The 26,595-nt window shown below is 44.6% G+C and overlaps 1 protein-coding gene and 1 long non-coding RNA gene across 2 annotated transcripts in view; one reads left to right on the top strand and one right to left on the bottom strand.

Moving 5' to 3' along the window:
- Positions 1 to 4: 4 nt before the first annotated feature.
- LOC135278608 (uncharacterized) lies at positions 5 to 6,154 on the top strand. The gene is made up of 2 exons (XR_010346061.1): positions 5 to 382; positions 2,608 to 6,154. It is a non-coding gene; the product is annotated as an uncharacterized LOC135278608 (long non-coding RNA).
- A 7,897-nt stretch (positions 6,155 to 14,051) lies between these two features.
- The window catches only part of SERPINI1 (serpin family I member 1), a 44,273-nt gene continuing 31,729 nt past the window's right edge, over positions 14,052 to 26,595 (bottom strand). The window contains exons 6-9 of the mRNA XM_064385183.1: positions 22,189 to 22,286; positions 17,230 to 17,316; positions 15,961 to 16,050; positions 14,052 to 14,823 (exon numbers count right to left, since the gene is read on the bottom strand). Of these exons, the coding sequence (XP_064241253.1) occupies positions 14,747 to 14,823; positions 15,961 to 16,050; positions 17,230 to 17,316; positions 22,189 to 22,286 (352 nt within the window). The 3' untranslated portion in view covers positions 14,052 to 14,746. The remainder of the gene's footprint in view (positions 14,824 to 15,960; positions 16,051 to 17,229; positions 17,317 to 22,188; positions 22,287 to 26,595) is intronic.

Below are 26,595 nucleotides of genomic sequence, written 5' to 3'. Positions count from 1 at the left end.
TGATACCTGTGGCAAGATACGTGATCATCCAGCTGAATCTCTGCTCTGCTCGCTCTGGCCGCTTCACTCTCACCAATTGCTGTCACAGTTTTGCCCACTTGAAGTTCGTGTTTTTGTTGCCTAAAAGATTTCCTGCCTCATTAATGGCTTGTTAAAGGCCTTATTAATGTATCTGTTGGATGAAAAGGAAATACTTAAAGCGGGTCAGGTTTTATGCAATGTTCAGGAAAGTTCTTTATGGGCACCTCTTCTCTGTTGGGCGTCCTTGCCTCATTGGAACGTGCTCAGCCATTTTAGGAACATCTTCCAGGCTTCCTTCTTCGAGTTTGCAGCTGGGAATGAAAGCAAGAGGTTCTTCTCTTGGTGGGAAACAACAGGCCAGGTTTGTGTCTGTTTTTATATTGTATTTTTCTTAAAACATTAAAGCTGTATGTTCTGAGAATCAGCCCAGTGAGTTATTCCCTTAAAAGTGAATTTGATTTTCATTTGTTCACCCAGATGCTGGCAGGGTTCCAGGGTGGAATTGCAGCAGCCCAGTGTGGCTGTGGGCACTGCTTGGTCCCTGCTGAAGTTCCCAGATGGCTTTTAAACTCCAACAGTGGTGATGGGACCTGGGTTTTGGGGGAAGGTTACAATGGAGCTGTAAATTGTGCCCTATTGATCTGTGACTCCCACACCACAGGCACAGCTCCTTCCTCACTGGAGCTCCTGGGCTCTGTGCTGAAAAAAAATAGCGGGTAAATAGATTAAAATTAACGTGGAAAAAGTGCACAATCCCCTCTGCCCAGGGATATTCAATTGGAATATAGTCATATAGTCAAAACCTCTGTGGTTTAGACTTCTACCTTGCAGCTTCTTCACAGAAAAAACATTCCTTGTCCTCCTTTTCCTTCACATTTCTCTTTTCTTTTTTAGGTCACTACAAAGATCATTATAAGGTCTTTCTGTATAAAAAGGTCTGTGCTTCCCCCAATGGTTGCTGAAGGCTCCAAAACCTTCTCTTAGAAATTCTGCTGGCAAATTTCACCGTGCCAGCAAAGCAGAGGGGAACAATGGTAATTAGAGAATTTCAGCTCCATGCACAGGCATTCCGTGGTTCCAAATGTTGAATTGACACATCGTTATGTGAAATTTAACAAAGTAGTCATTCCACCCAGGTTTCATTAAAACGTTATGTGCTAAGAACTCAGTTTATTACGGGGTGGGCGAGGACAGGGTATTAAGAGATTCATCAGGTCACTTGAGCGAATCATTTCTCTGTCTGCTAAGAATAAAGAAATTAATATCTAAATCAAACAAGATTGTAATTTGGGGCCTTTCTACTTACCATTTTTTCCTCTGTCTATAAAATGAAAGGTATTGGTCCCCATCACAGCCTAATGGGCTTCAGATCTTTTATGGCAAATGCATTCCTCATAAAGCCCATGAAAAATTATCTCTGTGCTATTTCAGAGGAACGACATATTTTACATCGTGTCAGCCTTTCCATTATAAACACTATTTTTCAGATCTTTACAACCTGCCCATAAAAATGTGCTTCTGACAAGAAATTCAGCAGTGTGTCCCCAGCTCTGCAAGAAAGAAATCTTTTCTCCAACTTTATCTAATTTTGGCCAGTAATTTTGTCTTTGAATTGGGTAAACACAAGGTGGGCATTGGTTTGAACCCTGTGTCTCTTACATCTTTTTTTTTTTGTCCCATTGGATTCTTCTCTGCATGTCCATGAAATTTGTAGGAACTGGGCAGAATCCAGCTCATCCTGAGGTCTGATTAATGACAGAAACAATCCCAATTATTCTCACTGCTGTAGGCCACCAGAGGCCCCGTTGTTCTGGGCACCACGGAAAGTCAGGAAAACAGAGTTTGCTCCAGAGGGTTTGTGCTCTAATTGAACAGAGCAGACAGACAAAGAGTAGGAAGAAAGGAAATAATATTATCCCTCCTCCTTTTATACAGAAATAACTGAGATGCTCAGACCATGAAATCCTGGCACTGTGGGAGCAGAAATTCTGTTCCTGTGCCCAGGGTCAGCATTCACACAGGATTCCCAGCCACTGACTTTGTTAAGACCAGACTGGATGAACAGTCTGGCTTTAATGTCTGCAATTACTGGCTAGTTTCTGAGCTGACATTTTGTTAATCATCTTCAAAGAGCACTTGAAAGAAATTTCTCTATTATAACATTTTTCTGATTCAGGGATAAATCAGTTTGTTGACATAATTTTATGTTCTTTATGTAAAATCCCCCTTTTTTTTTGGTGTTAACTTGATACAAATTGGTGATATCAAACCATCAGGTCGATGCCACCAGTAAAATCAGACCTAAATACATAACAACATCAGCAGAAAGATAACTTTTATTGATCTTACCTGGTCTGAACATTTCCAGGAATCCAGGGCATTCATGTTGGATGAGTCAATTAAAAAGAGAGGATTTCTTGGGGTATTTCAGTGGTGTGATGTGCACAGCCCTGGAAGAGGAGCTCACTTTTGGTGCACAAAGGCTGATCTGTGCCTGGGCAGGCAAGCAAGCACTCTCAATCAAACCCACAGGTTGCTTTGCTGAGTTACCCAGGAAACACTTCCCTTTCTGTCCTGCCCATTCAGGATTCCAGGAATCCAAGTGTCTGATTCCCACTTGGAGAGCACTCCCAGGGAAAAGCCAAGGACAACAGAATGAAGCCTTGGGCAGGAGGAGAGCAGAGTTAGGGAAACATTTCATCGGGGCCACCAGACAAAAAGGAACCAACAACTGGCTGCATAAATAATTGAAGTGAAAACTTTATATGCCTGCTTTTCTGAGGTGTTACAAACCCATGGATTCCAAGAGGCTTTTGGAGGGGCTGTAACCAAGCAACAAGGACTGAAATTTGGTTCTCTCTCCTGGAAAAACAATGGGCTTGCAACTCATAATGACAACGCCTGGCACTGAAGAGTGAGCCCTTCCTTGGTTGAATAGTCTTTGGATGAAACTATAAGAAAAGATGGTTATGGAATGAAGAAAGCATTTTTACTTGGCTTAGGAGAGGCCTATTCCAGTATCAAATCTGCCTTTTCCTAAACAAAATGGAGGTCAGCAAGTTCTGGATGAATCTGACACTGAGGAAAGACTGCAAATAAGCAACATCTCAAGATTTTCTTTCTCAAAACTTTATTTTCAAAAGAAATAATGGACATAATTTGCCTGCATGAAAGAGAAAACACGGCTGTATCCCAAGTGGGGCTGGCGGCACACAACACTCCTGGCTGATGATTCCTCCCATTATTTACCTCGCTGAAATGAGGGCTATTTTCCTTCTTACCTTAAAACATGGCTTTTGTATTGGATGAAGCCTAACCCAGAGATGCACATAAGATCCTGACTGACCCTGTAGCCTTACAGCAAAGCCACAGAATCCAGCTGGAGCAGAACCAAATGTGTGAATGTGGAAAACCCCAAAGGGACATGCCAGGGATGTGCCAGCCCTCCCCAGAGGGAATGAACCTCACACAGGCCGTGGTCTGGGGCTCCCTGGAGCCCAGGGACAAGCTGCCACCCATTTTAATGAGCCCCCTGTCACTCTGCACTTCCCCAGCTGCCATTCCTGTCTAATCCTCAAAATTTAAAACCTCTTCCCCCAAGCTGCCAGAACAAACAAGTGAGGAACCCCCCAGGGATGAAACCTCCAGCGTGAGGTCAGTCCCATTTCCTCCACCCACATCTTTATCATGGGCCCCATGTTTCATCTTTCCACGAGTTAATTGTTAATAATTCCCCATAGAGTGCAAGATTCATTAAGTACTTCCTAATTTATCAAGCATAAGTCTCATCAGGTAATTTTAATCATATGAAAATCATTCTAAATTCATTTTGATAGACAATTTCCTGTTGCAGCCTAGCAAGCCTCCTTTTCCCCTGTGTCATGGGAAGCAGCATCTCTGGATCTCTGGTTGTTCTCCTCTAACTTCCACCATTGCAGATGCCATTGCACTTCCATCATTTTCTTGTATTTATTTGAAACTGCTGCCAGCTGCTAAAGAGTTGTGTTTCCTTTTTTTTTTTTTTAATTGATTACCTGAAATATATTGAAAAAAATTGGTTTATTTCATCCATCAAACCCCTGCCTTCCTGAAAATCAGAATACTTTGGAGTCACCAGAGCACTTCTTTATTAAAGTGGCTTTGCCAGGTTGTCATATAGGGGATATTTGAGAGAAATAGACATAATCTCTTTATGGATGGGATGGGAAAATAATTGTATTGCTGGGCCAAGGTGGTAAAAAGTACTCAGCTCTACAGGAGCTTAGAAAGGAGGGAAAGGACAGGAAAACATGGAAAACCAATGCAGTTGAATGACAAACACAGCTCAGTTGTTTAAGATTCAGAGCTCCCTGTCCCCATTCCAGTCAAAGAAGGAGCTGGGAACTCTGAACGTGTATTTACAGGCAGAACTTGTTCCTGACATCTCCCATTTTTTATCCCTATTATTTCCCCCAGTCTTATTGCCAAAAGAAATTAAGTTCAAATGAATGCCTGGTTATTCAGTGTCTGCAAGGATAACAAAGATGTTCTCCAGCTGAAAGCAGCAAGCAGGGCCTCCTGTGATGGTGGGGAAAAGAGAGAGGAGCATGATGAGAAGAATCAAGAGTTTTTATTAAAGGTGTTGTGCTCATGCAGCTTTTGTCGGGAAATCCAAATAATTTACTCCCACTTGCTTTCATTTGGAGCAAATGGCAGCCTTGTGTCACATAAAAAAGGAATGAGCCTTGCTTCTCTCCAGTGCTTCTTTTCTGGGCAGCAGACAGACACGCTGCAGCTGTCCACAGCCCCTGCATTCAAAGTTAGGAGCTGGCACGGCCTGCCAGAAGAAATTAAATGTAATGAAAACGTGTTCCTGCTCAAAGTCAGGGGCTGCCTTTGCTGTACCACATCCTTGAGTCCTGAGGGCTACACCACCTTCTCCTCCCAGCAGTGCTGGGGGAGCTGAGCCATTCCTGGGTGGTTTTACACCGATTTGTCCTGCAGCTGAGGGGCTGTACCTGCTGAGCAGGGGATTTCTCAGCTGCAGGCATTTTCCATCCACAAGGCACAGCTGGAAATCTCTGTTTTAAATCAGCGGAGAAGGGACTCTGAACTTGGATACATTCAAAAGCCAAGGAGAGCTTGAAGAATCTTCCCCTGGGTGGTTTCCCTGGCACACCACAGGCTTGGCACAGCAGTGCTGGTACTGCAGAGCTCTGCTGGGGCTTCCCAGAGCACATCAGGGCTCCCTCCCTGGGCACCAGCTTTTCCTGGGTCTCAATCAGAGCCCAGTGAAGGCAAAGCACGGGCTGGAAGTGACTTCAGCCAGTGCCTCACTCTGCTTCAGCTCTTTGCAGCCCCAAATCCCCTCTGTTTTCCAGAGGTCATTCCCCACCTCACATTTTTGTTTGAACAGAGATGAGGTGATAGGAGAAGCATCTTTTAAGGGAGAATAAAAAGGATTAAACCTCATACACCTCCCATCCATCCTGATCTTTGGACTTCCAAGGGGCTCCAAGCCCACTCACTGCTGGCCTAGAGGGGCTGTGAAGGGGCTGGTAAACCACTTTGTGTCACAGTGTTCTCCAGCCACAGCCTGCCAGGTCCCTGAACCAGTCTCAGCCATTAACCACACCATCTTTCAGCTGCTTCACTTCGCTGCCAGCTCCATGCTGTATTCCCAGTCTGGAAATTAGAATTTTCTTTTTGCCTCACACTGGGGGAAGAAGAGAACCCTGTCTTCATTTATTAAATCACTGAGTGACCAGGTGTTCTTTTCTTGATTAGGGCAGTTTAATATTTCTGCTGATACCTGTACTTCAAGTTCTCCTTTCAGCCCTCATATTTTTTGCAGTTGAGTTGTGAAAGATCAGCAGCTGAGCTTCAGTCGTGTTCCTCCTCATTTTTCATGCTGCCTTCGCTGTTTTGGAGAGCTGCTGAATACAAAATGAAGCTGCAAGAGCGTGTTTGCTCCACAGCCAGCAAGGCATGAAGCCCTTTTTTCTCCAGCTGTGGAGTACAGCCAGAGCATTGCTAACAGAGTCACTGGGGATGTGACTCAAAGGGTGACATTTCCTACTCTGCTCGGTGACACCAGATGATGAATGCTCACAGCAAAACACGGGGCTGGTTTAAATAAACAAAATTAAATCTATTTCTGTGATTATAGGAATCGTGTTACATCTCTGAGGGAGCATCAGCTGCTGCTCCCAAGTGCTGCAGATTTGTCAGCTTGTTTAGAGATGCTCTGGTTGCTCACTGGATTTTCCTGCTGCAATAAATCCATTGGCACTTTGGCCCGAGCAGGCCATGGGTGATTTGGCCACGGGTGATTTGGCCAGCAGGTTGATGTTCTGCACATCAGCCTTGATCTTGTTTTACACTCAGCAATTTACAGCATCATACTGTTCCCATTTTCAACATCAGAGAGACATCATGGGAGTGCATGAGAGCAGGGACCTTAGCCCAGAGCCAGAGCTGAGGGGATTCTCCCACTCCTGATTCTCCCACTCCTGGGTTCTCCCATTCCTGGATTCTCCCACTCCTGGATTCTCCCACTCCTGATTCTCCCACTCCTGGATTCTCCAATTTCTGGGTTCTCCCACTCCTGATTCTCCCACTCCTGGGTTCTCCCATTCCTGGATTCTCCCACTCCTGGATTCTCCAATTTCTGGATTCTCCCACTCCTGGATTGTCCCGTTCCTGGATTCTCTCATTTCTGGATTCTCCCATTCCTGGTTCTCCCATTCCTGGGTTCTCCCACTCCTGGGTTCTCCCACTCCTGGGTTCTGCCAGCCCTGGATGCTCCCATTCCTGCCACCATGGCATCAGCCACCCTGGCAGTTCCACGCTGTTCTCTGGGGAATGTTTCCCTTGGGATGCAGCCACAGGGGCAGAGCAGAGCCCAGTTCTGGTCCCTGGCCCTGCCCCAGCTGCACCTGGAGCCAAACCCCACAGCCTCTGCAGTGCCCAGCCACGGGCAGCAAAGGCAGGCAGGCAAAGCCTGGATTGTGCCAAATTCCAGCCAGGAATTGCAGGGACACAAGGAGAGCCATCCTCACAGCAGAGGCTGGGGCTCCCAGACCTGCCCAGCTGGGAAAAGAGCATTTCCCTTTCCCCACTGCAGCCAAATTTTAACAGCGAGGTGCTGGTTAAGCTCTGAGATTGAGACCAGGAGTAAATTCTGATTTTATCTGCTCTGCCAGCTGTGCTGGGGAGGAATGAGCCTTCCTGCTGTGTCTGTGCAGGTTTAGATAGTGTTACAGCAGCTGAAGTCACCATTGCCATGACACACAAAGGCACCAGGCTGTCACAGATACCCCTTGCTTTATCTGATGGTGTCTTCAAATGTCTCTGCTGAATGTGAGCACGCTTGCAAAATTAATACTCCCCAAGCTCTAGTGAAAAAAAAAGGGCTTTGTACAGAAACCCTAAAAAATAAGGCAGCACTGAGGGAGATAGAAATGTAAAACAACCTTTCCACTTGAAAACCTTTCTCCATGGAGTCATCAGGATGCATTTCCTGGGAAAACAGCACAGACCCTGATCAGCCTTGCTCCTGGATGCTGCTCAGATTATCATGCTTGCCATGAGGGGTGGAAAGCAGGCTGCCAGCTGGTTAATGGCCCTTCTGAAAAATAGCCTTCTCTGCTGCTTTTTGGAAGCCACTTCTCATGGAACTATCAAAACATAATCTCTGTGCTCTTGTCACCCATAGGAGGGAGCATATTTTAAGCAAGTGTTATCAAGGCTAAGAGAGCCTGAATTAACTTGTGCTCAAGACACTTAGTGCACTGCCAATAAATCTACCAGAAAGTTGCTCCATCCCGAAAATACAAAGCAATACCAGAGCAATTCCATCAGGAGAGCTCTGCCAGCTCCTCCCACAGGGGCTGTGGCTCCTCTCCAGGGTTCCCAGTGCTGCCAGTGGCTGGAGAGCTGTGCCACTGCCCCAGTGTCAAACCCTGATGTCCCTTTATGCCCCCAGGGCCCTCTGCCTCCATCCGTCTGCTCCTATTAACTTGCTGAATTCCCTGTGAATTCCACAGGCAGAGGGATTTGCTGCCATCAGTTTCCAGAGGCCAGGATTCCTCATTTAACTTGGGGCACTGAAGGAGAGGAACCCAGTGACTGAGAAAGGGAGGTGGGAAAGAACCTTTTTATTCCCTTCCCTTTTTATTCCAGGCATCCTTTACCATGGAAAAGCCCTCCAGCCTCTAAAGCAAGAGGCACAGAGTGGCTTCATTATTTTGAATTATCTCATGGTTTCATGCGGTAATAGCTCAGGTTTTGCTTACTTTTAATAGCAAAATAATAACAGGATTTGTGGTTCCCATAATGCATCCACATTTAATGAGTGCGTGTGTACACAGACAAAATGCAATTTTCTAAATTCTACATCTTGCATGTGTACAGTCTTCACCATTTTCTTTTCTGTGGAAACACTGTGATTAGAAGCCCATTTCATCTTTTCAGGTAAGTGTTCTAAAGTAATTTTTGCAAATTGGGCAAATTATACAATATTTTTCTAGTCACAAAAACCCCCAGCCAGGTTTGCCAGTGCTCTGAACTCAGGGTTCAGGGCATGGCCTGAGAGAAACCTGCACAGGCTCCAGAGCTGCCTGAAGCAATGACAATCTTTTGATGATGGACCACAAAGGGATTTGGAACAGGCTGCAGATGACAATGTAGCTTTTTCTGGTGATGCTCTTTGCTCTGACACTACAAGATTGTCTGCTCAATTGAAGCATTTAAGGCTATGGAACCAGACATTCCCTAATTCCTGCTCAGAGCTCACTGCATCTGTCCCTCAGGATGATGTGGCTGGATGTGCTCACCAGAGCTGGTGACATCCCTGCCTTTCTGTAAGGCTGACACAAGGCTCTTCTGCTCATGGTTCCAAACTCTCTGTCCCACACGTGCTCAGATTCAGTAATTAAGAGCTCACCTCCTCAGAACACTTTTATCTATAAGGATATGCACATTAAATGTGGAATGACACAAGAAAATAAATTAATTTAATCACTCCAGTCAGCCTGGTCACCTTGCTCCCCATGGAACTGCAGCAGTGAGACTGGCTCTGAAATACTGGGATGATCCACAAATGATTTCTGATCAAAAAATCTGAAGTGAGCTTATAAACTGGAGCACACTGTCTCTGAATTTCTTTTTGTAGAGACCAAGGAGAAAATTCTGTGAAGGAAAAATCAATGCAGACAGATGAAAACCAGGCAGCAGCAGCAGAACTGGCCTCTTTTACCTCTCTGGATTTTGCTGAGGGCTTTAATAGAATCACAGAATCTCAGAATGGTTTGGGTTGGAGCAGACCCTGAAGCTGAGCTCGTTCCAGGTGTCCTGCCAAAAGCAGCTCAGCTGATGAAGACACATCCCTGGCTTGGAGCTGGCAGCAGAGCTTTACATGGTCCTGCTCCTGCAAAATGCCTGTCCCTGCACACTGCTGACCCCAGGCTGCAGCTGGCCCAAGGAGAACATTCCCCAGCAGAGACAAAGAATTTTGAGACCAGAATTTGTCTTGTAATAAACTCCAGAATTGTTATTATTCCTGTGTTAAGCTTTGCTGACTTTTTGGCTGTTGCCTTTAGAAACAAACGTTTACAAAATACAGTGACAAAAGCCCCAAATAAACAGACTTTTTTGTGCCACACTGCTGGTGACCAGTGAGATTTGGCATTGCCCAGAGCATGATCCTTACAGGTCTCAGGGCAGTCTTTCTGATATCTTTAATTCTTATCAAGTTTAACATATTTCATTCACTCTGTTCAGGCAAAATTACCACCCAGTTACCACCTGCAAGGATTCCAGTTTTGGTTCAAAACATGACTTTTAACAAAGAGTAAAAGAGTGAAAAACTGTGACTGGCTTCAAACTCCTTTGGTAGCACTGGAATACTTGAAGGAAAGGTTGAAGCTCATCTTTTTCCACAGGCAATTCCAACCCCTTAATGAGAACATTACAAACATGATTTAGACACAACCCAGATTTCCTCTGTATCTCTTCCCTTACTTATAAAGCATTTCTGCACAAACACAGAATAGTTTTCCTGCAGGAATCTTCCCTCAGTTTGTCCAAACAGATCGCTCTTCCCCAGGGAGGGTGTGTGTTTATGAGAGCAGTAAAACACCTTGTTACCAGCAAAGCCTGGCTGATATCTGAGACATCATTCCTATTGTGGTTCAGCGTGCCTGAGAAGATAAACACCCAGGCAATGGGCTCAATTCCTGAGCTGCAGGAACAATCCCAATGCTTTCCTCAGCCAGCTCCTAGCAGACCCAGGATTTTCCAATCAATATCTGTATCTGGGCTCACACATTTATCTTTTCCACCTTCTGCATGACCTGCCTGCCTGGCATCCCTCGCAGCCCCAGCCCTGACTGCTGTCTGCAAGCTGCAGTTCCAGCTGCATTGCCATCCCTCACTTCTGCCCAGCTTTTCATTCTGCCTGCCTCATGCCCACAGCAACTGGCCCATGACTTGGGCCTCTAATTAGTGCTGTAAAATGAAAACCATCTTCCTGTGGATGCTGTTGGAAGGCAGTGCTGTATGAAAGGAATGTCATTTGAGAAGCCCTTGTGGAGGGGGCCACAGGCACGGAGCCTTAATGAGTTCCAAAGTATCCCCCATGTGCATTGAGGATGGTTTCTCATGTGGAACTTGGTTTCACAGCCCTCAGCCTGCCCAGCTGGAAACCCCAGAAGCTGCTGGAGCAGCTACCAGAGGTCCCAGCGAGCAGCCAGAGCCTGTCTGTCTGTCTGGAGCCCTGATCCTTGGGAAATCCAGACAGTTTTCCCAGCTAAATCAACCCAGAGCCCCTCCCCAGCTGTGCCAGGGGATGCAGAGCAGCTCAGGAGGGAAGGCAGCTCCTTGCTGCTGTTATCCGAGTCAGCAAGGCACTGCTCTCCTCCTGCCTGCGCTGGGATTGGGGCTGCCTCATCCATCTCTCTAATCCATGCTTTCCTGTTTTCCAAAAAGCAAACATTGCCCAATAAAGGGACAGGAACAGCTCAAGAATGGGCTTGTAAACACCATTTGTTATTTTAGGAACAATATTGCCTCCTCCCCAGGCAGGGAGCAGCCCTGACAGTGGTGGAGCCTCACTGTGCCAGGGAATCTGCTCGGGCAGGAATTCCAGAGGCTGTAAGGCAGAGAGGGAAGGGGGAAACTTAAGAGACAAACAAAAGAGAACAGCACATCAATGAGTCAATCCCAGTTATTTCCCTCTTGCAGAAAAGAATTTCTGGGTCCTGTTGCAGCAGTGAAATAATGCCAGCACAGCTCTGGGGCTGTTCATGGGACAGGTTAAAGAACAACCCATTGCTGCCATTTCACACCAAGCACACGGGGCATCATGCAGGATAAAAATTCCCCGGGGAGCGATGAACTCCCTCCAGCAACCCCTCACCAAGGTCAGAGTGAGGTTTGCAACACAAAGCAGGTATCTGGGGTTTTGTTCCCTCCATCTGTGATTATTAATCCCAGGAACAGGGGCTAATGATGCTCCAAACTCAGCATCTCCCGTTGACTGTGCTGAGATCTACCTGTGCCTGAGCTCTGCTCAGGATATCCAGCTTTGCAACACTCCCACAGGATTCCTGTCAAAAGGAAAGTCCTTCTCAGCTCCTTAGGATAGAGTGACATCTTGTGGTTTCTTCTTCTGTCCACCACTGACAAATAAAAATTAGCCACAAGAGCCTTGACTAAGTTTGGGTTTGTCTCTGGTGTAACACCAAGACCTTATTTCTTTCAGAATCTCATGTCCTTTATTGCCACACACAGATACAGAAGCTCACTCTGCCACTATCAGAGCCTGTGGAAGGAGAATGAAAATTCATGCTTGGAACAGCAACAAACCCATTCTAACTCCCACAACATGACAAATTTTGGTTGAATACAGACTCTACAAAACCCCTCAGGTGCTCAAGGTCACGTACAAATGAGATCCTAGCAGCCAAATAAATCCATTTTCAGTAGTAGCACCACTGCTGAAGGGATTCTTGGGGAAAACCTTTCCAAGAGCAGCTCTGGAAAGCATTCCCACCTGGGCTCCAGCATGTGTGCAAGGGAAAGGATCCCATCAGGCAACTCAATTCCAGCTGCACTGAGCAGGACCTCAGCTCTGACACACTTGGGTCACTCCGTCAGCCCAATTACAGAAGTGTCACTGATTGGTTTTCTGATAGAACCTCCAACACAAAACAGTTTTCACTTGAAGGCTACACACCTAAGCTCATAGATGAGCTACAACTGACAAATTGACCCTACCAAAAAAAGGAGGCTAAAAACCAAAATGATTTTGCTAGTTTTGTAGTGAAAAAGCAGTGGCACCTTTGAAAGGAACATTATACAAAATCTGGAGTAAAAACCATCATGGAACAGCATCCATATACCTATGCACTGGCAACAATACTTCAGATATTATTACTACTGAGAACTATGGAAATAAATCAATTCATGTTGCTGCAAACCAGGTAATTCTCAATTGTAAGAAACAGAAAAATGTTATTTTGAATCTGTAAGGCCTGGGAGAGCAGCAAGTGAAATCACAAGTGTTTGCATTTCTGTTCCTGCTGGTTCTCCTGTGTGCCCACTCAGGCAATCCTGGGAGTTTGATTTGCAATTTGTGATTCTGCATTATTCCATTGTAGTTTTTCTCAATCCAGCTGCAGGGGCATTCAGTGCATTTGCCTGATATCCTCTATAAATACTTCTGCCTGCAGCTGTCCTTCCAAAATTCAAAGCTTTCGCTCCAATCTGTTTTCAGCCCTTCCCTTAGTAAGGAATGTTGCAAGGAACTGATACAAAGAAAAGGCAAAACTTGTCAGGAAGAACTTTTGATGGACTGAAAATAAACACTACTGAAGGCTTCTCATGTCTTTTTCAGTCACAAAAATAGCCTAAAAAGTGTTCAAAATGTTCAAAAGCTTAAAAACCAGTTTCCCCTAAGATAACCCACAGGAGATCCTCAGCATATGGTGACTTGTACAGACTTGAGGGGATGTCCACAGAGTTATTTAAATCTGAGAACCAGTCCTTGTGTAACTCACACCAAAGCTCATTTTACCTGCAGTGAGGCAGTTCTTTGTAAAATTAGCCCCTGTTCCTCCTGAGCAGCACTCCCCTTTCCTCCCCAGCATAACACTTTTAGCTACACAAAGCTAAAATTACCATTTTCATCTAAATTTGAATACAAAAGCTGCCTTACCAAATCCAGACTATAATACAGCAAGGTAATAAGCACCAGCAACACACTCAGGAACCCCATTTGTGAAACAATTCCAGGGGGCAGGGCTGGAAATGTATTCCAAAGCCCTTTTTTCCAAGGGAGCATTCCCAGGCTGCACAGAGAACATCCCTCACGTCCTGGTCTGACCCGCAGGAGCTGCACCAGCAGTAGAGAAAGAGTGAACAATGTGTCAGATTTTGGAAGTCCTCCTTGCATCAATAACTTTGGGAGCAGTATCTCTGCTGCTCTGAAGTGAGTGATTGCCAGGGAAGCCTGTAACTGCACTTCAGCCAAAATGCATTTGTTCCCATAGAATTCCAGAGAAAACTCCTATTGACTGAGAAAAACCCATTTATTATCCAAAGGTTTGTATTTATGATCTGTTTCAAAAGAGCTCCTCCCTCTTTTTCTCCTATTCTCTCTCACCTTTTTAATAACCCCTGCTCTTTTTGCATTTTGCACAATGAGGGAGGAAATAATTACATGTTTTTCTGCTGACAGTGGGTACTGCTCCTCTTCCAAATGGAAACAGCAACTAATTTCCCTGCTAATATTTCCTTGTGCTAGGTGTCATTCTCCTCGCTGCCAGTCTGTTCTCAAGGAAAAGTTAGGAAATTAAAAGGATGATGTTGTTCCTTTAGATATTTATTTATGAACCGAACATTTTAAGATACTTAAAATCAAGTTAAGATACTTAAAATCAAGGGTAGGGATTGTTTTTTTGTTTTTTGAGAAAGAACATTCTAGAGCCCTGAAATGAGACACTGAAGAGTGCTGTGGGGGGAGAAAAAATATGTCCACACAAATGGCATTACTAGTGAACTCCTTTACTTCAGTCACACACAGAGCTTTCTACACTGGCAGGTCTCGGACATCCATGCGATCGGTCGGGTTTTATTGGCATCAACACTTAGGGGGGCAGTGGCAGCCACATGCAGGAGCGTCCAGAAAAGCAGCACTTGAGAATCACGTGGGACAGTTCACACAAAGTCTACCACAGGCAAGAATCAAATCCACTGGGCTCAGCTGGCTCCGTTTTCTCTGCTCGAGCAGTGCACCACAGCTGTGATGTGCCTGCTCTGCCAGGGACAGGTGAGATCACAGTGTCCACAGGGCCTTCTTCAGCTCTAGAAATGCCCACCAAGCTTTTGCCATTTGCATTTTCCAGAGCTGCACACAATCTGCTCCTGGCTCATTGATCAAGTCAGTCTTTGGACTGTAAAAAAATTACAAATAATGGATTTGCAGTTTTCTGCTTTACAACTCACTAGAACAAGAAACAATTGTTGACATGTACACAACTTTATTTTAAGGACACAGCAATCACAATGACAGAAACAGAACCATTACTTTAATACTGTAAGCTTTCCTCTGGGAACTGACTTGCACACAGTTAGATCCAAAAGCGTTTTGAAACAGTGTCTTGGGGGGAAAACACAGCAAACCTTAAATATATTAACTTCAAACTTTATGTGCTTATCTCCTCCTTCTGGTAGCTGGTGGCAGTTAAAGCTTTTCAAAGTCGTGGCCACTGGAATTCATTGCCTCGGGGTGCATTACCCTTCCCATGAACAACACGGTGCCTGTGGGGAAAGGGAGAGGAGGGAAAGGTGTCAGAAGCAGGAGAAGCTGAGGATTTCAGATGATGAATACCAACAATGAGCCCTAGGGCTGTGCTGTGTGCTTGTTACAGGAACAAATGTCTCAGGACGCGGTACAGGAAATGGCTCAGGAGCCCTGTGAGAAGACAGCAACCAAACCTGAGCACCTGGGCTTGTCTGGAGAGGAAGGACAACCAACAGCAGTTTTTCAAGATTTCCAACCCCAGATTTCTGCATTAGTAACAGGCTTTGAGGCTGTAGCTACAGTTGTTGGCAGCTCCTCTTTCCACATGCAACAAGGGTTCTGCAATTTTAAGAACTGCCCCAAAGTGACCAAGTTCCACTCTGTCCTGATTTGAACTTTTCTTTTTGGGGAGATTTCTGGATATTGAGTAGCAATAAAGGCCAGACACCCTTCTCCACATATATTTTCTTTCTAATGTGTCTACAACAGCAATAATATTCAATTTTATTGTGGTTAAAAATCTCCTAAGAGTTGTATCCTGCCTTGCTGGCCTGCTTTCAGCTGGGATGGAATTTGTGGGAATGAAGTCCCACAAGTGACTCTCCCTAAGCAGATCCATAAAAACCCTGTGGGTGCACAGCAATGTTTTATCACCCAGTCACATCCACATCATTACAGCAAATTACAAATACCAGACTCAGGAATTACTTAATCCTTGCCCCTTCTGCTGGTGAGTGCTGCTCTCATCCCTCACCTGCCACTGGAGAGCACAACAGAATTATTCCCAGCTGTAATGTCCCTCCATTATGCAAATCATTTGGTACTGGGAACACATTTCACTGGGCTGACTGCAGCCAAGCTCTCAGGGAGTGCAATGATTATGGATACCCAGAGCAGTAACACTGTTCTCACAACAGAAATGGTGGAAATTTTTTTTTTTTGTGAGTGTTTTTCAGGGTTATGTCAGATGTTGGTGTTTTATCTGGAGGAAGATTCAGGCCCATGGAAAAGGTGAGTCTTTCAATACTGGGTATTTGAAAACAAACTAAGGGAAATCCACAATACAAGCCCAGTCCACTGGTCAAAACTTGCAATTTTCCTTTGACTGCTTGAGGACGTGCTGTGAAAAACTCAGAAGTCTGCAACATTCTCACCTGTTCTTCTATTTCTGACCAAAAAGAAGAAGGGATGGTCCACGATGACCTGGGGATAGAGCACTGCCATTCTGCTGATGGCAATCATTCCTAGAGGAAACAGAACACAGGCAACTTGTCAAACAGCTCTGCCCCTTCTCCTGCTCTTCACTTTGTGCAGCCCCTGAAGCCCCACACTCAACACCAAAAACAGCAGGAAAATATTCACTGAAAAGGAAAGAGACCTGCAGAGTAATTGCCTACTCTGGCTTTAAGGATGATTAACAATGCAGAGTGCTGCAATTTCCCAGGCTGAGGGAGCAGCATATAAATTTTAAGACGCAGAACCTTCAGAGGAGTTGTGAGTCCTGCTCACTCTCAGGGGGAAGTGCACTGCATCAACCAGCTCTGCTCACCTGTTTCACACAGTGCAGAGGGAAAGGGAGCCCTCAATAACCAGGGAAATTGCAAAAATTAAATGGGCTGATCCTGCAGCTTTTGGCTGGTACTTTTAAATATTGCAGAGCTGAAGGTAAAATTAGCTGTGAATCAGGCAGAATTTGGCCCTTTGTTATTTTTATTTGGAGGTGCATGGATTTCTCCAGGATATTGTTTCTAATTCCTAGTGTTTCATTTACTTCTGAATTTTCACTCCACTCTTCACAAAGACTGGAGCATGTCCACAGAGACAGCTGGGCACAATTCAACCCAGACCTGGCAAGCAATTCTTCCTTTCCTCAAAGATTGGCAAAGTAGAGGCAATTAGAAATCACCTAATGACACATATGGGCAACAAATGTAACTTATTTTCATGTGACAATCTGTAAACCAAGCACCAGCCCCCAGCACTGACAGGGGACAGCTCTGGTTGTGCATTCAGCACTTCCCACCTTGTTTTTCTGGACATGAGTTTATTAAAATGCAGCTGCCACAACCACCCTCATCTCCTTCTAACTCTGCTGGATCAAATGCCTCTGACCATCTCAATTAGCAGGTGAAAAATGATGAATGCTCAAGTTTCATGAAGGAAACATAAATTGCAGACTGTACTCTCCTGACAATCAGAAAATAGAGATTTTTCACAGGATGCTCAAAACTCTTGGTAAAACATGTTACAAAAGTGCCAACACTTCTGATTTTCAGAATTCTCTTCTGCAAGCAGCACACTTGCTCTGCTGTGTCTCCATGCTGCTATTCAGCTTTCCTGGCTGTACAGCAAATCAGTTGTAAAAAATTAATTAGCACAGAATACCCAGACATTTGATTTAATTTTGCTTTTCAGTCAGGTACCTGAGGCAGCAGCAGCTTCTGATCCTTCCTCATTAACTTCTAGAAATGCCTTGTGAAATGCCTTTGCAAGGTAAAGCTCCTTGTTATCTGCAGAGGAAAGGGGAACATAATTCAAGTGGCTCAACAATAAGATTGAAGCATTTAAAGAACCCACCCCAAACACTGCCAAAACCCCAACACCATTATCCACCTTCTGCAGCAGGCAGGGAAGGAGAAGAACTTTATTGCATTAAAACACCTTCTGCCAATACCCATTAACACCACTGTTTACCTCACTCAGATTTGTAGTGCTCTCCTATACCATGGATATTAAAACAGGACTGCCCAGAGCCCAGTACAGTATATATATAGAGAGGGTAAAAACAGCCCTTGGCCATAAGATTTTAAATACAATTAGTGGGAAAAAAAGATCATGGCATTATAGGCATAAAAAATTTCATTTCTGCACAGGCTTCCTCCAGGAAAAATGAGGTCTTTTCTTTCTTCTATTATATTTACAAGAAGCTGAAGAGGAACATTTACTGCAAGAACCACCACAGAGCTAGTTTTTTTTTTAATCTTGTTTCAGTTCCATCCTTCTCTGTCAATATTTTAATTTGAGTCCCAGCCTGCTGAAGCCAGGGAATGTCTCACAGGTTTTTGTGGGATGCTGAAGGATCAGCTCCATTGGAATACTCAGTAGCTGTAATAGCACAGCAAGCCAAAGGCAGGAGGAGCAGCAGCTGGGAAAGTCTTTCCCCAGCAGAGCTCATTTGCTGCTCTGTACACTCAGCACTGAATTAAACCTCCCAGTTCAGCTGCTGCACTTCAATCACACCAACAAAAGCCCCAAATCATCCCCTCAGGGACTGTGTGCAGTAAAACACAGACCAGGCTGCCAACACTGGTACCAGGTCTAGGCTTCAGTCCCAAGCCTTCAGCAAGGCTGCCCTGAGAGCTGGGACTGAGCTTCCACCCTGTTCCTTTAGAACATGGCACGTGCAGCACCCACCTGTCTTTAACATTAAATAAAAATCTTAAATCCAAACACATTTTTATGTTCAATAAAACATAATAAGTGGGGAATCACCCACTTAGCCTAATCATGTATTTTAATCACTTCTTTCTTACTGCAGTACTGAACCCTGATCCTGTGCCCTGTAATACTCACAAAAATATTCCCCGTTTTTTGCTCCCAGTGCTTTATTTTGCATAGTTTGGTGGTGTTTATGGAAGTCCAAGGTGTATTCCTGATGAGAAATAGCACCTCAGAAGATTGGTCTGCACCTGATGGGCTCACAATTCTGAGAGCACAAACACTGCTACCATTTGCCATCAGGTATAAAAGGTTGCTACTTGTGAAAAGTTTTGGGAATTGAATATTAAAACCAGTATTTTAAGTTGACAGGAACACAGAAAGTGCCACTGATCCATACACCCAGTCAGCCCAGCCCACTGCACCAGCTATGGAATTGCTGCTCCACGAGAAGGTACAAAAGCCCTGAAAATGAAAACTGCAGCACACTTACAAATGAAAATATCCTCTCAGCAGCATGTGCCTTATACCCTAACCCAAGTTCCTATAACACAGAGTGCCTTTCTTCAGTGCTGTATAGAGAGTTCTGATTGCTCTGGAGCAATTTCATTTTTTCAGTCCTGCCAATCTCAAGGAACATCCAGCAAAGATCCCCGTGGTTAAGTTTTCCACGAGAGAAGCACTTTCTATTTGTTTTCCATTTGTTGCCTTTCACTTCATTGGACATCTCTGTCCTTGTATGATGAAAAGAGCAATTCCACATCCCAAATTACCGTCTCTAGATTCTTCTCTTTATATTGCTACTATCACATCCTTCTCATTCATCTCTCCCTGCAGTGAATGAATCTATTTTCCTGTGAAAGCATAATGTTGTCCCTGAGAGTTCAGGCAGCCTTTCCCTTGCTCCAGGCTGGGGCTGTCCCATCCCTGCTCCATCTCCTCAGGATTATCCACCTTCCCTCATGGCTTTCACAGGGGACAAGGTGGGGCTCTCCTGAGCATCTCCCATCACTTAATTTCTCTCCAGGAGCTCCTCTGAAAAGTGCATTTCCATAAGAAAACCTGGATTTCCTGGCTTGGTTGTGAACATCTCAGGGAAGCCCCCTGGGGATCTGGTGCCAAAGTTTCAGCTTGGTGCAGGAAGGCTGACCTCTGGGGAGTGGGAGGGAGCTGGAGCTGCCCCCTAATGAGCACGACTCTGCTGGCACCACACTCCATTTGTCACTATCTCCATATGTCTGCAAACTCCCACTCAGCTGCCAACTGGCTGCTCTGCAAATCTCATTTTTTAAAAAATACCATGTGGGTTTATTGGCTCTTCTTGCTTAGGCTGTCCCAGAAAAATGATATGGATGTCAGTCAAGACTTCCAAGAGTTATTTACTGGACTGATGCTCTTCTAACTACTTCATATTGTGAAGGAAGTCACTGAGATCCCTTCATTGCTCACCCAGGTCACCTTGCATTAAAAGCAGCTGCTTTTAAGGCTCTATAAAACAGCCAGAAATATTATAACCATTTGAAGGAGAAGGGGAGTTTTAGCACTGAAATTAGTTCAATGCTAAGCCTTCAGTGGTGTTAAAACACTCAAGCAGCAAATTTATGTGATGTGATAAAGTCACAATGGCAACATCTCAAACAGCAGAGGTTGTTTCAAGATTATTTTGGACACCTGATGGAATCAGACGCAAGTAAATACTGTCAAAGTCTTTTCTGAAAGTGAGAGTCAGAAAGCAGGGGAGCTGACAGCCCAACAGGAATGTCCTCCTACTCACCTGTGGCAATTGTCAAAGAACCTGATTTCTGCCAGGGAGTAACATTTGCAAAGTGCACCCGCATTAACGCCTCCCTTTGGCTGCTCAGAGCCCAGACATTCCAGAGGCTAAAGCTGCTCCTCCTGGGTCCAGTTTGCAGTTTGAGGGGAAACAGCAAAAAAAAATTCTGAATATTGAATAATAATCCTGCAATGTGGTTTATATCCACTAAAGCCACAGCGAATTTTGCTGAGCTCACCAATCTGCCTGCAGCTGATGACAGGATTTGGGTTGCTGCTGAAATTGCAGGAGACTTTTCCTGGCAGCAATGCCAGAGCAACAGGACAGCAGGAGGAGAGGATTTGTAAATGCAATGAAACTTCTCAAAAATCACTTTAGATTTAAGTTGATTTATTTAAGTTGATTTATAGCTTCCTAAATTAAGTGTCCAGTTAAAGATTTTGTTGAAATATCTGCATTTAAGGCCTCACGAAGTGCCAGATTTTCCAGAGGGGTGACCCTGAGATGCACATAAACTTCCAACTTCCATTTCCTGATCTCCCATTCAGGTGTCTGTAAAAGTCAGCTTTAAACAATTTGATTTCATGACTTATTTCCCCTTCCTCTATCCATATTTTAAATGATGAAAATTTGAAAGAAGGCAAGTATTTTGTACTTTAATTACTTAAAACTTCATTTAGACAGCATCATCTGTGGGGTTTTCATTAAAGACATTACTTCAAAACCATTTTTTTCATTCTTAATTTACAAATAACATTTTCATACCCAGGTGGAGCAACCTATTTTCAGTGAAAAGCAGAAAAGCTACACTAACACTCATGAATTTTCTCTACAAACTGCTCTATACTTAAATAACAAGTAAATCTTTAAATGGCAGAGGAGTTAATTCAGTCAGGCAGAACGTGGTGTTTTGATTTTGTATGGTACAACTGTCAGAAATACAAAACTTTAAATAAATCATTAGTCACGTGGATTAAGACACAAGCACGTGATTCTTGCTGCCAACCTCTTGATAAAGTAGATGTCCCTGATATATAAATGAATTTTACATGGAACTAAATAAAAGCCAGGTGCTGCCTTTGTGGTTCCCTGTGCATTTTCCATTCTCCTTGGAGCTTTTTCTCAAGTAAATAATTTCCTATAAATAGACCAGAATTTAGAGGGAAGCTGACTTTTCTTTGAGCTGGCAGAGAAATTGAAGGTGTTTTTCTTCAGAAAAATGCTGTTTCTTTGAAGAAGGGGTTTTTCATTTATTTCAACCCTTTTCATATTAGCTAAAGCCAGTTTTTCCTCAGTTTCACTGGAAAAGTGAAGGTGGCAAACCAGTGGAATAAGCTACATGACAGACTATAAAGAATATTTCAAACTTGGCAGAAATGAAAGGCCATGAACATGACGAACATTCCCCTGGGAATGAGGGAGGTTTGCATTGTGACCAGTGCTTTGACCAAGGCACAGAGGTGTGACTGTCCCAGGGTCAGACTGTGGAGAGCAGGGATTTGCCACCAGCCAAGGACCTGCTGGATGGCTGGGGAGTAACACATGGAGCCAAAAAAACCCCAAAATCACACAGGTGCCACTTCAGTACAGAGCTGTGGCTGCCCCTGGATCCCTGGCAGTGCCCAAGGCCAGGCTGGACAGGGCTGGGAGCAGCCTGGGACAGTGGGAGCTGTCCCTGCCATGGCAGGGGTGCAATGAAATGTCCTCTAAGGTCTCTTCCAACCCAAACCATGCTGTGACTCCATGAACAGCTTCAGGAGGTATTAAAAGCATAAATATCTCACTTCCACGTGGATTTTTAAAGGTATTGGGTATTTCATCTTCTGTCAAATGCAGGTGGCATTTGTGACTAAATTGCTTTTCTCTCCAAACTCTTCCTTCCTGTGCTGCTTGCAGGTATCTGGGGAGAGGAATTAACTGTGCAACAGCTCAGTGCTCCTCATGCTGGGACAAAGAGCACTGGAGACACAGAGTGACCCCCCTGGGGTGTGAATCCCACCTGCCACCCAGGCACTGCAGCCATGCACTGCTCCAGTCTGCATCTGCCTCTCGCAGGGGATCTTTGTCTCCATCTCTGATGAGACCCAGTTCTGAAACACTCAGAGTGAACTTTCCCAGGTGAAAAATGCATTCCTCATCTACCTTGAGAGACAAGACAAGAAGTTCTTACCAGACATGGCAGTGAGGTCAGCACTGCTGCTGAACAGCTCTGTAATTCCCAGACCTCTCCAGACATCCTTCAGATCAATTTCCTGTTCTACTGTGAACCTGGAGAATGGAAGAGAACATTACAAAAAGCCAGATGTAAGCACTACTTACTGTTATTAGAAGATTAAATTTTCTCGGTGAAAACACCAAGATAAATAATGCAAAGTAGGAGATCCAGTGCTAGTGACACCTTCCAAAAATGCTTATAAACAAATGAGTTTACTCACAGCTGGATTTTTCCTAATACAGAAGCAATCAAAAATATGCTAATGGTATGTGCAGCCCCCTGCCCATAAAACTGCAGAGCAAAATTATGCAGCAGCTAATGGAAATGCTTACTTTTTACACAAGAGGTTTTCTCTAAAACCTGAATTTAATTGTGCAGATACCAGAACAGAATATTAAATGAGGCAAAGGACAGCAGAACTTCCCAGAGAGCTGCTGGCAAAGGAGGAGTAAGATACATGCTCCATTTTCACTTTGATAATATAAGAAAGAACAGCTATGAATATGAATATAAAGCACTGCTGATTCAGCTTCTAATTAGTGTGGTGGCACAACTGTAATTGGGTTTTGATTGTGAGTAAAGAGGAGGGAAAACAAATAGTTGTTAGTGTAAATGCACTGAGGGTAACCTGGCAAAAGCTGGATTAGTGTGCTGGAAGGACAAACTGAGATCTGTCCTGAGGGCAACATTTTGGGCAACCTGGGACAGTGGAAAACAAGCAAAAGCTTGTTCCATTTACAAGCTGATTTTCAACCATTGTAAAAGTGTCAGTAGAACAAAAAAGAAAAGACCTTTATGCATGGCCAGACTGAGACTGGACAGCTGGAGAAACACAGAAACGTGGCAGAAAAACATTAGTAATGGCAGCCCCGAGCAGAAAATACCAGATGTGTAGAGGCTGACACAGGAGAGTGACTAAAATCCTTGTGAGGGGCGAGTTCTGGGTGCTCTGGAGACTGAGCAATGAATTATTTGTGATTTACAATGTGCTGGCTGGAGCTGCCCAGCACAAAGCATGGTCTGTGGGAGGCTGCTCTGGTTTGTTCTGGTTTCTGCAGCCACTGAGTCAGACCCAGGCAGAGCTCAGTCCTTGGTGATGGGGCACAGAAGTGCTAGAACCAAATAAATGTGCTTGTGGGCAATCTCCTTCTTTGGGACTGAACTCCCCAGCTCCATGGAAGAACAACATGTTCTTTTCTAGGGAAAGTCTGGCCCAGAGCTGTGGGCAGGGCACAGCTGATGGAGAGATGAGATGTCCAACACCTTGGCACGCACCAGCCCTGGCAGCTTGAAAAAGAATCATCTGGACATCAAACAGAACTGGCTAACAGTCAAGTGGATCTTCCTCACTTACACAAACCTGAAAAATATCCAGTACATAATCTACTTTCATAATGAACTTAGAAATGCCACTAGAAGCCAAAAATCTGGGGTGGAATGGATATCATCCAGAATTATCATTATTCAGAGAATGATTTTAGGGCTTAAAATAGGATCTGGAGATAGCTCAGCACTGATAAATCACTGGTGGCACCAGCAGTGTCCATGCACTCTGTCCAGAGCAACTCCAGGGCATGCATGGAACAAAACCACAGGAAATGATTCTTGTGGTTTTATTGCCTTGCAAGTTCTCAAAAGAATCAGAAGAGACCAACAAAACTTCCAAGTGCTGAAGAAGCTTCTCATGGTGTTCTGGCAGATTCTGCATCAGTTACTGTGGTAACAACTCTACAAGTTGCTCATTCAATCAAATTTCCCTGACCTTTAGGCTCCAAAACTAAAACACTTCCACTCTCATAACACTCTTGTAAAACATGTCCACAACAACTTTAGAGGCTTTGGTAAAAAACTTAAAAAAGATGAGTTGAGACTTGATTCCCAATGCAAGAGTTAGTCCAGTCCAGAGGTCCTCTCTGTGCACGTTAAAGAATTCCACAGAAAATAAACTCAAAAATATTTCCTTCTATACTATATTTACATTAAAACATTCTGAAAATCACTTCCAACTGCACCTACTTTACAGAGAATACAAATGATTGTTAAAAATACATGTTATGAGAGTTTCAGTGCTGTTTCCCTTTGTGGTTTTTATTTCACCCCAACATTAAATGCATCAGGGTTTCAACTCTATTTAGGTAGGAACCAGCAGCATCAAATTTATAAGGAATATCAGGATAAGAAAGTAGCAAGTAAAGTTTGCATGGAAAGTGAACTTTGAGGTAAAAAATAAGAACAATAACTGCAAAAAAGCATCTTTTTTCCAAGTGCAGAGTAAGAATAAGACAGAAATGGAAATGAGGTGGGTTTAAGTCTCTGGACCATTAGACAGCAAAGACCCATCTGCTCAGAGATGCAACTGACCCAGAAAGCAGCTGTGGCACAGGATGCTGCTGCTCACTGAGCAAGAGGAAGCCTTGGGAGAGGTTCAGGGAAAAGATAAACCTGGAAAGGCTCACTGAGCATGGATCTGAGGAAAGGGAAAGCAAACAGATGGGTTATAATGCAAGGAATGCCTGGGGGAAGGACAGCAGCGCCACTGGAGATGGAGGCTCCATCCCTGCCTGGAAGCTCTGGAAAGGCAAATCCTGGGCAGCTGGAAAAGTGAGGGGCTGCCCAGCATCTACAGAGGTGAGCTCCTGCTTTTTGTGACCAACAAAACAGACCAAAACCACCACATCAGCTGTACAAATATCAAATGATCCCTTCAGGAAAACAAACCTCATTACTTCCCTTCCTGGAGTTTTGTCTTGTGGTAAAACCCCACTCCAAAGAGACCTCCCCTCTTTGCTCACATGCTCTGAAAAGCAGGGAGAGTTACAGATCAATTATTAATGAGATTTCCAATCTTTCAGCTGACATCAGGACCAGCCTTTTCTCAAAAGTAACAGGGCAGCTTCCACAGGCTGAAATTTAATTTCAGGCTCTGCAGTTCGACATAAACATGCAGCAGGAGTTACCCCTCAGTCAGATTTGGATTTCTGTGCACTCCTCACAGACAGTGAGGATGATATTCAAAATCAAAGCTGACAACCCAGAGCACAGAACTGACACTCCAGCTCATTCCCCAGACTCTGGCAACGCTGAGCTCCACCATACACTGACACTTGGTTATTTGCACTGTTTGTTGCATATCATGAACCAGATGGTCATTTTTTATTTCCTCCACCATCTCTTAGGTGCTCCTGATGCTAAAAACACTCTGAAAATACTGATTTAAATACTTCAGTATCAAAAATCATGGAACAGTAGCAACTGAGAGCTTTAAAAACCACAAAGAGAAATCGAAGAAACAGACACTGAAGAGAAGATTAAGTAGAGAAACCAGCAAGTCTCTGGAGATTTCAGCAGAGAATCAGGACATTTCTATGAAATTTAAAACTTGCACAAGCATTAGAATAAAATGATGCATTTATGTCACTGACATTCTGTAGTTAAGCATTAACATTCTATATCAGGCCATCTTTCTTCTATTTTACAGCCTTTTAAGAAAGAGAAAAAGATGTGTTCATCCTCTATAGTGTCATGCAACCCTGAATTTTCTGTGATTTTTAGGTGCTTAAGAGCCAAGGAGGATGAAGGTATAAGGTCTGCTCATGCAGGAGAAGGGAACTGCAGCCTGGAGTGATTCATCCCAAACGCCAGCATTTCAAAAATTCCTGAGGGTTCTGAGTGAGCCAAAGCAAGACAGCTCCAGGTTTTCAGATTGGTTCTAAGGGAGCAATCCTGCAGGACAGGCAGAGGAATGGCTGCAGTGCCTGACATCAATATTCCTGCTGGTGATGCCATGTGCAGGCTGCCCTAGAGCAGAGGCTGGCCAGAGTTCCAGAATAAAGCAGGGATGGATTCAAAGGATCTCCTCCATGGATCCCCCTTGGGCAGCAGCAGAGCCCAGCCAGGGCTGCCCCCAGGATGAACCCAAATGGCCCCAAAATGCACGAGCGCTGCCGGGGTCTCTCCCTGGGCTCAGCTCTGCTCCATGTGCACATTGCAGTTCAGTGTCCAATCCCACTGCAGCCCCTGCAGTCCCACCCTGCTTGTTTTTCTCTCTGCAGCCCACGGGGTTTGTGCTCCTGGGCTGAGATTGGGATCATTTGTCCTTGGTGCCCAGCTGGAGCAGGAATTGTTTTGTCTCCCTGCTCTGTGCACAGAGCTCACCATGCCCTGATGTGAAGCTCAGAACTGCACACTAAAGCAGCACAGAACCTGAAACATAGAAAAGCCAGAACCTGAGGCATCACTTGGAGAACAGGCCCTGGGGACTGAGGCACTGTTGGCACCCAGGCTGCAGTGCCAGCTGCTATCAGTTCCAGCATCCTGGCTGGAATTTCAGCCAGCTTGTCCCCAGGTGCTAGAGCAGCCTCC

This window comes from Passer domesticus, chromosome 11, assembly GCF_036417665.1.
Source record: "Passer domesticus isolate bPasDom1 chromosome 11, bPasDom1.hap1, whole genome shotgun sequence".
In the NCBI taxonomy this organism is placed as follows: domain Eukaryota; kingdom Metazoa; phylum Chordata; class Aves; order Passeriformes; family Passeridae; genus Passer; species Passer domesticus.
The sequence above is the reverse complement of the archived record's forward strand: the minus strand, read 5'-3'. Positions and strand labels throughout refer to the sequence as shown.